Source organism: Alligator sinensis, unplaced genomic scaffold (genome assembly GCF_000455745.1).
Source record: "Alligator sinensis unplaced genomic scaffold, ASM45574v1 scaffold93_1, whole genome shotgun sequence".
In the NCBI taxonomy this organism is placed as follows: Eukaryota; Metazoa; Chordata; order Crocodylia; family Alligatoridae; genus Alligator; species Alligator sinensis.
The window spans coordinates 1,101,355-1,117,353 of record NW_005842243.1 but is presented as its reverse complement, the minus strand read 5'-3'; the positions used below and the strand labels follow the sequence as shown (position 1 = coordinate 1,117,353).

General features: G+C 44.7%; 1 protein-coding gene across 1 annotated transcript in view; it reads left to right on the top strand.

The window, feature by feature from the left end:
* Positions 1-15,999, top strand: part of SIPA1L2 (signal induced proliferation associated 1 like 2) — a 261,532-nt gene that overhangs the window by 118,214 nt on the left and 127,319 nt on the right. The window contains exon 4 of the mRNA XM_014521704.2: positions 7,398-9,101. Within this exon, the coding sequence (XP_014377190.1) occupies positions 7,637-9,101 (1,465 nt within the window). The 5' untranslated portion in view covers positions 7,398-7,636. The remainder of the gene's footprint in view (positions 1-7,397; positions 9,102-15,999) is intronic.

Below are 15,999 nucleotides of genomic sequence, written 5' to 3'. Positions count from 1 at the left end.
AGCTGCCAGGGCCACGGCCCCCCATCCCTCCCTCCCTGGGATTGTGCACAGTGGGGGAGCTTCCCTCCACCCCCTTCTGCTGCCTTCTGGATGAGCTGCCTGTGGTTTGCTTCCATTCCCCCAGGTGGACCCCCGTGGCCATACATTCCCACCCAGGCTCCACATACCACCTTGGCTGGGCAGCTCTCCCAGCCCTGGCCCACTCCCTTTCTCACTGTGGGGGCTTCATTCTGCCCCCCCCCCCCCCCCCCCCCCAGACCTACCTGTGGGGAGCTGCAGAAACTGCTCTCCAGGCTGCTTGGCTGCCATGTGCAAGTGTGTACATGCACATGGCACCCACTTCCTGATTGCCCTCCTTCCTCTTCTCCCAGCCTGAAGCAGTTCCAGCCTGCAAGGGGAAACCTGCTGTTTCCTGCATTTTTTTTTCCTTCTAGAGGAGAAAATCACAGGTTTTTCTCCTTTAAAGGAGAAAATCTTAATTTTTTCATGGCCAATAGAAAATCTGTATCCTTGGTGATGACTCTGAAATGCCTCTTAATAGAGGTGAGGCCGCACTTGAAGTATTGCATCCAATTCTGGGCTCCGCAATTTAGAAAGGATGTGGAGAAGCTTGGAAGCTTGAAAGAGTCCAGAGGAGAGCCACAGGCATGATCAGAGGGCAAGAGAACAGGCCTTATGAAGAGAGGGTGAGACTCTTCAGCCCGGAGGAACGTGGGCCTGAGGGTGACTTGATGGCAACCTATAAGTATATAAATGGTATGCACCAGGAACTGGAAGAACATTGGACCTTACTTTCCTTTGGGGTGCCCTGATGAACAGATGGTCACAAATTCCTGGAAGACCGTTTTAGGCTGGACATATGGGAGGACTATACCTCGGTTGCTTGGGGCTGCAGGGGGGTGGTCAGGAAGGCCAAGGCAGAGATGGAACTGGAACTAGCTACCCAGATCAAGGAAAAAAGAAGTCCTTTTTAAATACATAGGGGGCAAAAAGAAGGTACTGGGTAACGTGGGGCCTCTGCAAGACACGCTAGGAAATCTGGTTGTCGCACCTGACGACAAGGCTAACCTATTTAACGATTTCTTTGCCTCCATTTTCCTGAGCAGGGATCAGATCAGCCCATCTGCCGGGACCCCCTCAGGTCCCGGGGGAGGCGCACCCAGGCTTAGGGTCAGTGAGGACTTAGTCAGGGAACTTCTGGAGGGACTGGACGTATTTAAATCAGCTGGTCCTGACGATCTCCACCCCAGAGTGCTGAGGGAATTAGCAGAGGTCATTGCGGGACCCCTGGCACGGCTTTACGAGCACTCGTGGTGATCTGGTGTGGTGCCAGAGGACTGGAAAAGGGCTAATGTGGTTCCCATTTTCAAAAAAGGGAGGAAGGAGGACAAAGAAAACTATAGGCCAGTTAGTCTTACCTCGATCCTGGGTAAGCTTTTTGAGAGAATTATCCTGGCGCATGTCCACGAGGGGCCAGCAGGGGAGATTATGCTTAGGGGCAACCAACATGGGTTCATTAGAGGCAGGTCCTGTCAGACCAACCTGGTGGCCTTCTGTGACCAGGTCACAAAAGCCTTAGACGCAGGTGTAGCAGTGGACGTAGTCTTTCTGGACTTCAGGAAGGCCTTCGATACTGTCTCCCTCCCCATTCTCATTAAAAAAAACTAGGGGACTGTGGCGTTGACACCTACACAGTCAAAAGGGTCACATACTGGCTGGAGGGCCGCACCTAGAGAGTGGTGGTGGATGGGTCTTATTCGACCTGGAGGGATGTGGGCAGTGGGGTCCCCCAGGGCTTGGTCCTCGGACCCGCGGTGTTCAACATCTTCATCGGTGACTTGAACGAGGGGGTAAAAAGCACCCTATTCAAATTTGCTGATGACACTATGATGTGAGGGAATGTGGGCAACAGGTCCAGAAAAGGGCCACCCGCATGATCAGGGGACAGCAGGGCGGGCCCTACGAGGAGAGTTTAAGGGACCTGAACCTGTTCAGCCTCCACAAGAGAAGGCTGAGAGGGTATTTAGTGGCCTGTAACAAACTAGTCAGAGAGGACCAGCAGGCATTGGGGGAGTCCCTGTTCCCCTGAGCGCTACCAGGAGTGACTAGAAATAATGGTCACAAGCTGGCAGAGGGTAGATTCAGGCTAGATATCAGGAGGCACTACTTCACAGTCAGGGTGGCTAGGACCTGGAACCAACTTCCAAGAGAAGTGGTGTTGGCTCCTACCCTGGGGGTCTTTAAGAGGAGGCTGGATGAACACCTTGCTGGGGTTGTTTGGCCCCAGTACTTTTTCCTGCCATGGCAGGGGGTCGGACTTGATGATCTGCTCAGGTCCCTTCTGACCCTACCAACTATGAAACTGTGAGGGAGAACTTCTTTACTGTCCAAGTCCCCCAGGCCTGGAATAGATTTACCCCAGAGTTGGTGCAAGCACCTACTCAGGCATCCAAATGTTTCTTGAAAGTGTCCAGTCTTGCTGGGTTCCTTTGACCCTAGCTGACTTCTTGCCCCTTGGCCAGGGAGCTGGACCCAATGATATTGCGAGGTCTCTTCCAGCCCTAATGTCTATGAATCTATAAATAGGATCTTTTTAAGAAAGCTTATGTTAAAACATCCTTGAATAGAGAGTAGCAAATTTGCAGATAGTCCAATTTAATTAGAATAGTCAAGACTAGAGAGGATTAAGGAAGATCAGTATGTAACAGTACCTGAAATTATGTGGGGTTAAATGCAAGGTGTTCCATTCTGGATGCAAGAATTTGGACTACAATATACATCACTAGATATTAAATGTTTTGAGATATCCAGTCAGGAGAAATCCTGAAATTGCTGTGGGTGGCTCAGTGAAAATATTTTGATTGTTGTTCAGTGTGAGTAAAAAGACAACAATGTTTGGGTATGTAAAGAATACAGTGGAAACTGTTGAAGAGATTATAATTCTGTTTTATAAAAACGAACAGTAGACCCTCTGTTCAAGTAGTGTGCCCTGTTCTGGTAAGCACCTTTAAAAAGATCTTGCAAGTTTAGATGTTAAAATTGGAAAACGGAGGATGATCATGATGATTTGTATTACAGAAACATCTAGAGACTGCCTCCCAACAACTTTTTATGCAAATCACCACGCTACCAGCAAAAAAGGCTGTCCTCCTCCCCCTTCCGCACCTCCTTCAGAGACCTTATATTTTAAGTAGGGAGGTAGAATTCAGAAGAGTGGAGGAATGGGATATGTCATTTACAGAGGACATGAATAAAAAGGACACGACAATATGTCAAAAAAGGGTAAATGGGAACAGCCAGTTCATTTTATTGAAATAGAACAAAGAATGGAATTTGAACATAAAAATATGAAATGATACATTAAAAGAATTCCTTTTTTTTTTTTTTTTTTTTTTTTTTTTACATGGTACATAATTACTATGTAGAAGTTGGGTAGAAAAGACTAAATAGGCTTTTTAAAATTATTTGTTTCTGTATATCATGACAACATACCTAGTTATGTTTAGGATGACAGCCATTAGTAGTGTTTTAATAGACAGGTAAACCCTTATGTTTGAGGGCATAAACTGACCAATAACTGAACATGGTATAGGAAAAATTCTAGACTTTTGTGGACATCTTCCACACAGGTATTTTATTACAAAACTAGCATTGGGATGGAAAACTACCATTCTATTGGATATGCACTGGCCACTGTCTGACAGGATTCTGAATGAAATGGCCTATTGATCCTATATGGCAGTTTATGCTCCCCTATCTTTATTTGGGTGAGGGGAAATATAGAATTATTACAAGGTATCTTTTTCTGGCTTAATATAAATGTTCTAAAATACTTGAGAGACCCTTCATAAAAATAGGTTGTGTAGACTAGTGGTCTTTAAGTAGTCTGCAGTTTCTGTGGATGGATATGCCACATCCATATTGTGTGAAGAAGCATAGGTTAACATCACTTCAAAGGAAATATAATTAATCTTCATGGCAAAAGTACAGTGTAATATCTTTCCAGATATGCAAAAATTGATCCTTCTTTGTTCTGAATACTGTGCAAATGGTTACAAAATCCATAATAGGCAGAGGGATATGATAAACCTGGCTTCCTCTTATTTCATTGCTTTTATCTCAAAAGATCCTCTACCATTATTCATATCAATATCTGAAGAACACTCTATGAAGGATCATTTAAGATGCTCATTTTAGTTGTTTATATTACTCTAATTCATATGAAGTTCTTTTTGTATGTTGATTCTCTGTAACAGTATTTTGTTCCTGAAATGTTTAGATATACATCCATTATATTTTTAGCAAGCAAAATAAAATGTTTTTTCAGAGAGATGTTAAACAGCTTCAGCTCAAAGCATTATTCAAATACTTTAGCTGGCCATTGCGGGGCAAGCAGGGGAAGGACGAACAAGCACTTAGCTCCCCCATGAGCAGGGGAAACCATGACATTTACCTTTTTGGACATGGACACGCCTATCCGTAGCTCCTTGTGCAACAGGAGAAGAGTGAGCACTTAACTCCACATACAAGGACCAGCAGGGACAAATTCCTCCTTCCCCTTTTCTTTCAACTATCAGATACTGTATGTACCTATGTTTGTTTAGGGAATTCATAAGTAATTTAATAGCAGGCTTGTAAAGTGGGGTTTTTTTACCGCCCCCCCCGCCCCCCCACGCGCACACATTATACAGCCAGATTAAAACAGTTTTTATAATAACATTATTTTAACTCTAAGTGTTGTTAATTAATTTAGGTCTATATAATGGGTTTTACTCTTGCTGTATCAAGACAGGCAGGAAACCCTTTAAAGTTTCTCTTAAGGCTTAAATTAAATCTCACTTCTGTAGATGTGTTCTTATTACAATAAATGTGGGGGGAAAAGACACTTCCACTCTGTCATCCTTTTACCTCTCCCCAACTTCACTGAACTATGGGAAAATGTCATATGTTCAGTTCAATTTACCCTTGCTGTGCTAAACTGCTGTGACTGCATATTATCTGTATTTTCAGCATCTCAAAAGAGCATTATGTTGCCTCCTTTTTTTCTCAAGTAAGAAAAGCTACTGTGGGAGCAAATAACAGGTAGTCCTGCTTCATCCTTAATCTTGTCTTTCACAGTGGGGGGAAAAGCATAGGATATGGCTCCAAATGGATGAGCATTCCCCAAGACTCCAGTCTACAGTCTCATCCTTAAACCATTAAGAAGAGCTGAAGGATGTTCTAACATCCTGGTGGCTCAAATTTTATGACCGAATTAACACTTACCAGCTGAGCTACCATTCTTCGGTTGTGGTAGACAAGCCAGCGCATTGTGCTGTAGTATAGTACTTGATATTCTCTTCGGCTAGCAAACAAAGGAATATCAAAGCAAATAAGTTCTAGTTATTTTGCACAGTTAGAATAAACAGGAGTGACAATAATTTAAATCTTCCAGTTAGGAAAATTGAAGGAAATTTTGCAGGGCCTTTACTGCCACTTTCTAGATTTGTTACAGTGAAGGAATTTGCCATTTTAAAAAATATTCCTTTTAAGAGTTATCCTTCTTTTTTTGCCTAGACACCCTTTCTAATGTTTTTAGCAGCTTCTGTCTCTGTAGCTTACAGTACCACTTATATCATTGCTTACATCAAAATCCTTGCAATTCACTTTCAGAGATTAATCTGCATTATGCCATATTCCTTTTGAATTTAAAACACCGTATTTAAAAGTAAATATTTCTTCTAAAAACAGAAAAATGGTTTGTGTCTTAAATACAACTTTAAATAAACAGTAAATTAGTATATGTTATTTACTATAATGTTTTACTAAATACTGTAAAATAAATGTGGTGCCCTATTAAAAGCATCAACAAAAGACTTGAGTGCAAGAGGATACGTGAACAGAAGCATGACAGTATTATTTTTCATCAGTACTGTAGCTCTTACATGCTCCATTTAAGGTTGCACCCTTGTAGATGCACCTTTTTATTTGATTTTTTTCTCTTAAATTGAGTCAGAAAATGTGGGCGTGTCTTTAATTCCTGGCCTCCTTTAATTAAAAGGAATATAGCAACTTAGAGTAAATGCAACTGAAATGCTACTATATGAAGTTAAATTGTAGAGATGGGCCTGGAAATAGTTTCTAAAGTTTTCTTGTTTAACTGTTCTGAGTGCAAGATGGTTCCCTACTATACAGTTTTTAGTATTCTTCTCCAATTTTTTTTTTAATTATATTTATGGGAGGTTATTCCACAGGCCACTAAACATTACCAGGAGAGGTGACTGGAGGATGAGAAGCTCATTTTGGAGTAAATGTTGATGTTTTTATTTTACATTAGCATATAAACTGAAACCATTGTATGCATGTTTTGTCCAAATAATGATATCAGTATCTATGTTCAGACGAACACGAGTTTTTCAATCCAGCAAGGTGTGTGTCAGTTTGTACAGACCTTATTTAGTAACTGGCCCTGGGAGTTCTGGGTTCAGGTCCTTCTCTTGCCTGATTTTGAAACAGACTTCTTTTTTTAAATCTCAAGTCACTAATTTGGACAGGACAGGAGCTGAAATGAGCATGTCCTATTAATGATATTTTCCTGAGTGAATGTTTTCTTCTAATGAGACTAAATTTAGTTTCTTTCCATCTCCCCTAGTACCATGTAGCCAGTGAGACCCATACTTAGATTCCTTCTGCTTCATTTTCTTAACAAATGAAGTATTAAATTTTTTAGCAGCTACATTTATAGAGATTGTGACATTGGTTGAAGATGGCCCCTGTCTCAAAGTGCTTCATTTTTGGATATGGACACAGAAGTACAGAAAGTGTTTGGATACATCCAGGAACAAATAGGTTGAAGGGTCTGGCTTCTGATTCCCACCCCCTGCCACCCATATTCTCTCTGTTATTGAATGGCACAGAAATGAGTTTTCAGATGTCTGAAGGAAGAGACAATCACCCCAGTGAACTGGGATTGGGAAGGCATTGCCTGCATTGGGACAGAATAGAAGTCACAAATGAGGTTAAGAATAGAGGACTAATGTAATGGTGGTGTATTTGTTACAAATTTAAACTCACTGGGCAGGCATATATGCATCGTTGATTTAAACTAACTGTAGTGATATCTTGTTATAACAATCTGTAAAACTTTACATATTCACTACTTGTAAGATGAGTAATTAAAAATACTATAACTAGGAATAATGTCATTATTGCTGAGAAGTTTGAATCAAGACAGTTTTATTTACTTTTCCATTTCTGTAATGGGGTATAATGTGGTCAGCATTTGATCGATTGTTTTTGAGAATATATAGCTCACTAATGGTATTTAGGGTGTTTTAATATTTACAAATAACACTAAGGATTTATGGTTCTTTGATATAAACCATTTAAAAATGCTTCTGCTTCCTTCCCCCTTACAGGTAAAAGCAATACTTCCAGATTCACATAAGTGGCCAGTTCAGAACTAAAGAAGATGTTATAAGGACCCATTATACTGGTAGAAATTTCAAAAATATGCTACTCTGACAAGTCCAACTGTACTCTGCTAAGACTATAACTGTATTTTACTCTTCAGTTCTCTGTTTCATAAAAGACAATGTAATAACAGCAGTACCAGTCTTTCAGGTAAGACTAGGTGCTCCCTTACCCTTGAGTGGACATGAGCGATCAAAGGTCTTTGCAAGAAGATAAGCACAAACCCAGCAGAACCTCCTTAAAGTTCAAGGAGACTTCAAGAATTATGGAGACTGATGACTACTTTGCTAGAAAACTTAAAGTTTTGAATGGTAACATGGGTCCTACTTCTTTAAATGCCTCTGGCAAACATGAAAGTAATCAAAATAATGGTACACCTGCTATGCCTAAAATGGGTGTTCGTGCTAGGGTATCTGAGTGGCCTCCTAAAAAAGATTGCTCTAAGGAGTTAGGTAAAGCTACTTGGGAAAGTAGACCTCAAACCAGTTACGAGAGTGTTGGATCAATACTTCCAAATGGACAAAATGACCAAAGTGATGGACAACAAGAACAATTAGATTTGCAATTTGCAGAGGCCAAATATACCATAGGAGATCTTTTTGTCCATTCTCCCCAAAGGGGACTTCACCCTATAAGGCAAAGAAGCAACAGTGATGTCACCATAAGTGATATTGATACTGAGGATGTATTGGACCAGAATGCTGTTAACCCAAATACGGGAGCAGCTCTTCATAGGGAATATGGAAGTACTTCTTCAATTGATAGACAAGGTTTGTCTGGTGAGAATTTTTTTGCAATGCTCCGAGGATATCGAGTGGAAAACTTTGAACACACAACTCTTGCTCCATTTGGATTTCCTGAATTTTTCCACTGTGACTCTACAATTTCTCCAAGTCTTCATGCAGCTGCACAGATTTCCAGAGGAGAATTTGTCAGGATTTCTGGATTGGATTATATGGATAGTGGCCTGCTTATTGGTAGGGACAGGGATAAATCTTTCAAAAGGAGATTAAAATCAGAAGCAGTAGAAACATCTCTATTTAGAAAACTGCGGACTGTTAAAAGTGAGCATGAAACTTTCAAATTTTCATCTGAACTGGATGATGGAAGACTTGAGAGAAACATTCGTTCTTGGAACTGTCAGAAGTGTTTCGCCCATTATGATGTTCAGAGCATTTTATTTAACATAAATGAAGCAATGGCTACCAGAGTTAATGTGGGAAAAAGAAAAAATATAACCACTGGGGCTTCAGCTGCATCCCAAACTCAAATGCCAGCAGGCCAGACAGGAAATTGTGAATCTCCTTTGGGAAGTAAAGAAGACCTTAATTCAAAAGAGAATCTAGATGCTGATGAGGGTGATGGGAAAAGCAATGACCTAGTGTTGAGTTGCCCTTACTTCAGGAATGAAACTGGTGGGGAAGGAGATAGAAGAATTGCACTTTCTAGGGCAAACTCAGCATCATTTTCTTCAGGTGAAAGCTGTTCCTTTGAGTCCTCTCTAAGTTCCCATTGCACGAATGCTGGTGTTTCAGTACTGGAGGTGCCAAGAGAAAATCAGCCAATTCACAGGGAGAAAGTGAAGCGATATATCATCGAACACATTGATCTTGGAGCATATTACTACCGAAAGTTCTTCTATGGAAAAGGTAAAGTCTCCCTTTGTATTTTCTTTCTCCCCAGTTGTGTACATAGTGGGTTTAATTGATGTTGATATATTTAACTCTTTATAAAAGGGTCTTTCCTTTTAAGGTAGGAGAGTCAAAGATCCAGCCAGATCCAGTGCATGGAGCTTTATCATCCAGCCCTCAGTGCTGCTTGCTGCAATGCAGCATGTCCTGGAACTGGCCTACATGCTGCATACCGAGTGCAGAGCCAATCTGGTATGGACTGCACATGGTGCATGGTTGGACTAGGGTATGCACTGCCTACGGTGTGAATATTGGATCTGAGTCAGTCCAGATTGGGTCTCTAGATGGGTTGCCTGTGCTGGATTCAGCACACAGGGCCAGTCTGGTATGGGTGCCACTCTCAGTGCATACTCTGGACCAGCCCTGTTCACATACTGGAGGCAGTGCATGCTGCACACAGCACATGAGGCTGATCCAGGGCATGAAGTGTATGTGTTGTATACATTGCATTGACCAGCTCTGTATGCTGGATCCATTGCACAGGGCTGGTCTGGGATGGGCGCTCCATGCAGTGTGTGCTCCCGCTGGGCCCTATGTGCTATGTGTGGGCCCAAGGCAGGAGCATGCTGCATGCATGGAGCTGGAACTGGCCTGCAGACTGGTTCCATGCCCTTCCTCTAGCCTGTGGGGCTGATGAGTTTGACACCCCTGCCTTAAGGTTTTAAAAACATCTTACAAAAATCGAATCTGTCAAGAGCCCTGTGAGAGTTGCAAGTATTATCAACTGTGCTTGCAACTGGAGCATCTTTTGATAATGAAGCCCAGCAAAATTATATGCTTTCCTAAAGTCGCTAAGTAATATGTAGTGATATAGTGTAAAGCAGTTTCTTATTTCGGGCTTAATGGGGAAAACATCGTGTATATATTTTTTTCATCAGACTTCCTTACTAATGAAGTCTAAAACCTTAGAGGAGATCTTATTTTTTTGAGGATTTTCAATCCAGTTAACTAGTACTTGGCTAATAGCTCAGATCCCTCCCCTAGACTCCAAAGTACTTTAACAACATCTTCTACTGTTAGTTTTATTTGCTTCTGTCCCTTATTGTTTCTTAGCATTTTTTTTTCAATCATACTTGCCTCAATGCTTTCTGTCTTCCTTGCTAAACTCCTCCCTCTCTTTTCTTCATGTATCTCACATACTCTTATCTGTACATTCCTTTCTCTGTCACCGTGTTCAAAAGCTCTACATTGTAATAGCCAGTCTTCTAGTTAGGAGTAATTGGCCCTTTTCTTTCAGGGTTGTTCAGTACTGCACAGTGCAGTGCTTGGTAGAGATACCTAACCTAGAATATCCTCAGTAGAGGGAAAAAATACCTACTTTCCAGCACTATAGAAAGTATAGCTCTGGGGGGGGGGGTTTGTGGTTTTTTTGTTTTTTTATCACTGTCATCAGTCGCTGTTTCTCTCCATAAAAAGGCCGTCTGATATGTAGGAGCCTTTCTAATATTGCATATCCTGTGACTTCCTAAATGCATCTGAACAGCAGGAAGCTCTTTACTGAATGATTTGCTACTTCTTCCTCTGACCATGTGCAAAGGATTCAAAGGGGATTTCAGTACAGTTCTTGCTTCTCACATGCTTTGGACAGCTGAGAGTAGAGACTTGTGGGGTAAATAATCAGTGAGGGCTGAGAGTCTGTTCAGTAGTGGGAAGGAAGCAAAAATATGGAGACCTCTTATGGGAGGAGGTAAAGAATTAAAAAATAAAGGCTCCTTGTGTACAAAGAAGGACTAAGATTCAAGTATACTGATTGCTCTTAAGCTTTGTGAGATGTTGAGGAGAAGGAGCTGCTGGGGGCCAAGGGTTGAGGAGGTATAAAAGGACACTGACACTAGAGGGCTGACATGATTGAAGAGACTTAGAGGAGAGAAACTCATCTATAGGGAAATGGGGGACAGAGGGATGATTGAGGGAAGAGTCGGTATGAATAAAAGGTAAGTGTGGGGAAGAATAAAGGGAAAACTGTTAAATGGTTTTCAAATTCAATAATTACAGTAATGATCTGAATCCAAAATGATTTCATATTTAAGATATCACTCCAGAATAACCATATTTACCTGAATCTGAGACCACCCTGAATTTAAAATCACACCCCAAATAATTAGATTCTATACATGGAAAATGTATACATTTTGTTATAATTTGTTATAATTTTCCATGTATAGAATCTAATTATTGGGGGTTTGTATTTTAAATGCATTCCCACACTGCAGGGGTGAGGGGCCAGACCTCCGCCCCTTGCCCTCGCTGCTCAGCCTCCTTCCCCTTGCCTCCACTTTGTGTACCTGTCCCCCTGCCACTTGCCCCATCACGACCCTGCCACCTGTCCCTCATGCCTTTGCCTGTCCCCTGCTGCTTTCCTCCCCTCACTGTTTGCCCCTCCATGCCTGTGCCTGACCCTGGTCCCCTCCTGTTACAAAACATGATTGGTCAGAAGGAAATAAAACACAGTCTGGCAAGGCAAGTTGCTCAGGACCACTTCAGAGAATATAGTTTACAGATTCCTGATTGTTATTCTGAAAAGTTCACTAGTTGGTAGGGTTGGAAGGGACCTAAGCAGATCATCAAGTCCGACTCCTTGCTGTGGGCAGGAAAGAATGCTAGGGTCAAACAACCCCGGCTAGGTGATTTATTTAGCCTCCTTTTGAAGCCCCCCAGAGTAGGAGCGAGCACCACTTCCCTTGGAAGTTGGCTCCAGTTCCTAGCCACCCTGACTGTGAACTAGTGCCTCCTGATGTCTAGCCTGAATCTACTCTGTCAACTTATGGCCATTATTCCTTGTTACTTCTGGTAGTACATGGGGGAACAGGGACTCTCTCATTGCCTGCTGGTTCCCCTCGGCAAGTTTATAGGCAGGCACCAGATCCCCTCTCAGCCTTCTTTTGTGGAGGCTGAACAGGTTCAGGTCCCATATCCTCTCCTTGTAGGGCCTGCCCTGCTGCCCCTGATCATGCAAGTAGCCCCTCTGGACCCTCTCGATGCTGTCCACATCCCTCCTGAAGTGCGGTGCCCAGAACTGGATGCAGTACTCCAACTGCAGCCTAACCAGTGTTGCATAGAGGGGTAGGATCACCTCCTTGGACCTGCTCATGATGCATCTGTGGATGCATGACAAGGTGTGGTTAGCCTTCCTGACTCTGTCCCCCACATTGGCGGCCCATGTTCATCTTGGAATCAATAGTGAATCCAAGATCCTTTTCTGCCTCTGTGCTGACAAGAAGGGAGTTCCCCAGCCTGTAGGTATGCTGCTGGTTCTTCCTCCCTAGGTGCAATACCTTGCACTTGTCAGTATTGAAACCCATCCTATTCTCATCCGCCCACCTCTGTAACCTGTCCAGATCTAGTTGTAGACTGTCCCTCTCTTCTAGCGTGCCCACTTCTCCCCACATCTTAGTATCATCTGCAGATTTGAACAAGGTGCGTTTCATCCCCTCATCCAAGTCGCTGATGAAGATGTTGAACAGTGCGGCCCGAAGACCGAGCCCTAGGGAACCCCACTGCCCACAGCCCTCCAGGTCGAAAATGACTTGTCCACCACTACTCTCTGGTTGCGGCCCTCCTGTCAATTTGTCACCCATCTGACTCTGTAGGCATCGACACCACAGTTGCCTAATTCTTTTAATGAGGATGGGGTGAGATACCGTGTCGACGGCCTTCCTACAGTCCAGGAAGACTATGTCCACCGCGACACTTACGTTCAAGGATTTTGTAACCTGACATGAATGAAATTTATTTTAGTTAAGGTTTGTTCTGATGCCTGTGGAAACACATTTACAAGATGTCTACTAGAAACAGAGCATGTTTTTGTTGAATATACTGAACAAAATCTAAAATACGAAATGAAGAAGTTAACTATATGATAGCAGTTTAAAGATAATTTGGTAGTCTTGGTCTTATTTCCAGGGGGCAGGTCTTAGTGCTGTACAATCATAGTTGTCACTAATTGGTCCCTAGGTTATCCTTCTCAGTCTGTGTTGTGTAACTTGCTTAGTGAAGTGTTAGATAACGTGTTGTCTAGTTGTTCTTTAGGTTCACCAGTTCTAGAATGTGCTCTTTATAGACTACTGAAATCGGAGATGCATAAGTTGTCCTGAGCAAGAGCTCACTACATTGCATGCTGTGAAAAGAAATGCAAAGAGCAGACTATTAAATGGAACGTGACTTAAATACAGAAGGCAAGTGGAAGGAGGGAGCTCCAGATCCTTCATCTAAGCATCTCAGTCAGATAAGGGTATAACCTAGAGCTTGGTTGTAGATCAGGCTTGGCAAAATGCAGCCTGCCAAGGGATTCTGTCTGGCCCTTGGCAGGTCTGGCAGGTCCTTTGGCCTTACTTAGTCCAGGCATGGTGGGGGGAAGGGGAGCCTGGGACATGGCATATGCATCCCTAGATGTGCAGCAGGGTGGGGGTGGCACTGAAGCTAGATTTGGCTTCCTGGCAGCCCTCACAGAGGTGGCTCAATCTGCCGGCTACTGCTGCTAGTGTCTCTGCTGCTACTGCCAGACCCAGTCCTGCTGCCCAGGCACCCCGACCTGTCTGCCCTGCGCCAAGCGCTGGGGATGCCAAATGGAGCGTGCATGTGAGTGGGGTCTCCATAGAGACTGTCCCAGGACCCTGCAGGCAGGGTGTGTTTGGCTGGGCAGATAGCATAGGGCTGTGGGCTGACAGGGAGCGGTGTCTTGGAGTGGGATGGGCAGGCAGGGCTTGGGCTGGGGCTGGGATCTCAGGGTAGTGACAGCATGGGGCTTGGGCTTGGGCTTGGGCTCGGGCCAGAGCCGTGGCACCCATCCTTGTACCCAGCTGGATGCAGTGCCTTCTGTCGCACCTGCTGCAGTAGCTGCCGCTGCTGCTGCTTGTGATGCCTGTGTGTACCCCCTGGTCAGACCTATGGCAGATGCAGAGCCTGGCAGGGGCAAGGTAGAGGGGGTGTGGGGCAGCTCTCCCAAGCCTGCAACTCAGCTCCACAGCGTGCCCCACCTGTCTACCCCATCCATGCCTGAGCTGGGTCATGGACAGGACTCGCCTACCCTCCTGGCTTGTCAGGAGGCATGGCTCTGGGGGAGCTGCTGTGTCCCTGCTGCACACTGCAGGGGGCTAGAAGTGGCTCACTGGTGCTGAGCTGGGCAAGGGCACCCCACAAGCCAAGCTGGAGCACACCCATGTGGGCCATCTGGGGGTTGTCATACTGATTAATCATTTTACATTTGTCATTACAACAGGCTAAATGGATATTTTTAAATCGGTGTTTACATCCCTAATCTCTACCGTGTCTTCTGCCTGACTTCAGACTAGCATAGCTAATTACTGTACCTCTCAGTTCTTGAACTGATATGCTTTTTTTGTATCCATTTTATAATCACTGATTTGCTCAGTGTTTTGAGTTATTGAGAACAGACTCTGACTTGGTGCAATTCAAGCTGATGACATTTCTCAAGGTCCATAATTATTTCAGTCTCTTACTGCTGGGGGTGCACTGATAGAGATGTTTTGAGTTGATATCGATGGCTGATTTTATTTTGACAGCCAATTGATAGCCAATATGCAGCCAGGCAGCATGGGGAGTGACATCCAGCTGGTAAGTCTGTGGTGGTGGAAGGCGAGGGGGGAGAGAAGGGGCATGTAGGGTGCAGATTGAGGCCCCTGTGGTGAGGGAGGGAGTGGGGATGGGGCTGGGGCAAGCGCTGCACAGCTGGGGTGGGTCACGGGATAGAGCCACAGCTTGTCCAGGGGGTGAAAGAGGGGTGGCTGCTGCCACTGCATGTAATCCGGTAGGGCATGGGGAGGGGGTGTGCCCCCGTATCTGCGTGCGGGGTGAGGGCTGACTGCTACTGTGGGCTGGGACTGGGGTGGCTCTGGACTCTTCCCAGTGAGGGGGCTGGGTCGGGCTGCACTTGGGGTGGGCAGTGGCTCTGGGAGGAGGGCTGCAGGCACCCTAGCATTCGCCGTAGCTCCCTGAACCCTGCCTCCCAGCACCACTACCACCTGCCCCAAGTACAGCCTGGCCCAGCCCCTTGCCAGGAAGAGGCTGGCACTGCCCTGGCTCCAGCCTGCAGCAGCAGTCCACAGTAGCATTCCGCCCTTGCCCCGCTTGCAAATCCGTGGGCACGTGCTTTTTCCCCCCCGCACCCCCAGGGCTCCCAGTGTGTGTGTGTGTGTGTGTGTGTGTGCGCGCGCGCGCAGCGGTGAAAACTGCCCCACACTCCCCAGATGAGCTGCAGTTCTGTCCTGGCTCTGTCCCAGCCCCAACCTGACTCCCTCCCTCGTCACTGGGGGCTTGATTGCACTCCCCCATGCCCCTTCCCTCGTAACAGACTTACTAGCTGGACCTGGCTGTTCTCTTGGCTGCCTGCATACTGCGCTGGGCTGCATGCCAATAAATACCCTGTGCATTGCCATATTATTGGCCACATCAGCCAAAAAAAGCCGATTACCGGTACAGTCAATTTTCCTTATCTATGCCCATCCGATATGGGACCGATTTATATTGGTGCACCTCTACTTAACTGCAGTTTATATTTGGCATGGCACCCTGACTGCAGATGTGGTCATATGCACCACTGAGATACACTTCTGGGGTATTGTCACGCTTACAGGGGCACTCTTCAGCTCCAAACCCCTCTTTGCCATATGCTTCTTGACCACTGAGAAGAGGCTGAAAATGTCCAAATATCACCTGATGGTGCATCAGCTTTACTTGCCCTCATCTAGGTCATGATAGCTTCTAGCAGAGGGAATTTTGCCAGCTAGAAGATTCACACCCTTGTCCAGTCATGTGCTCAGAAATTTTACGATCCCGCCCCCTCCTTGCATAGAAGGATTCTCCTTGTGTGGTCAGATATTCCAGAATCACAGTTGTC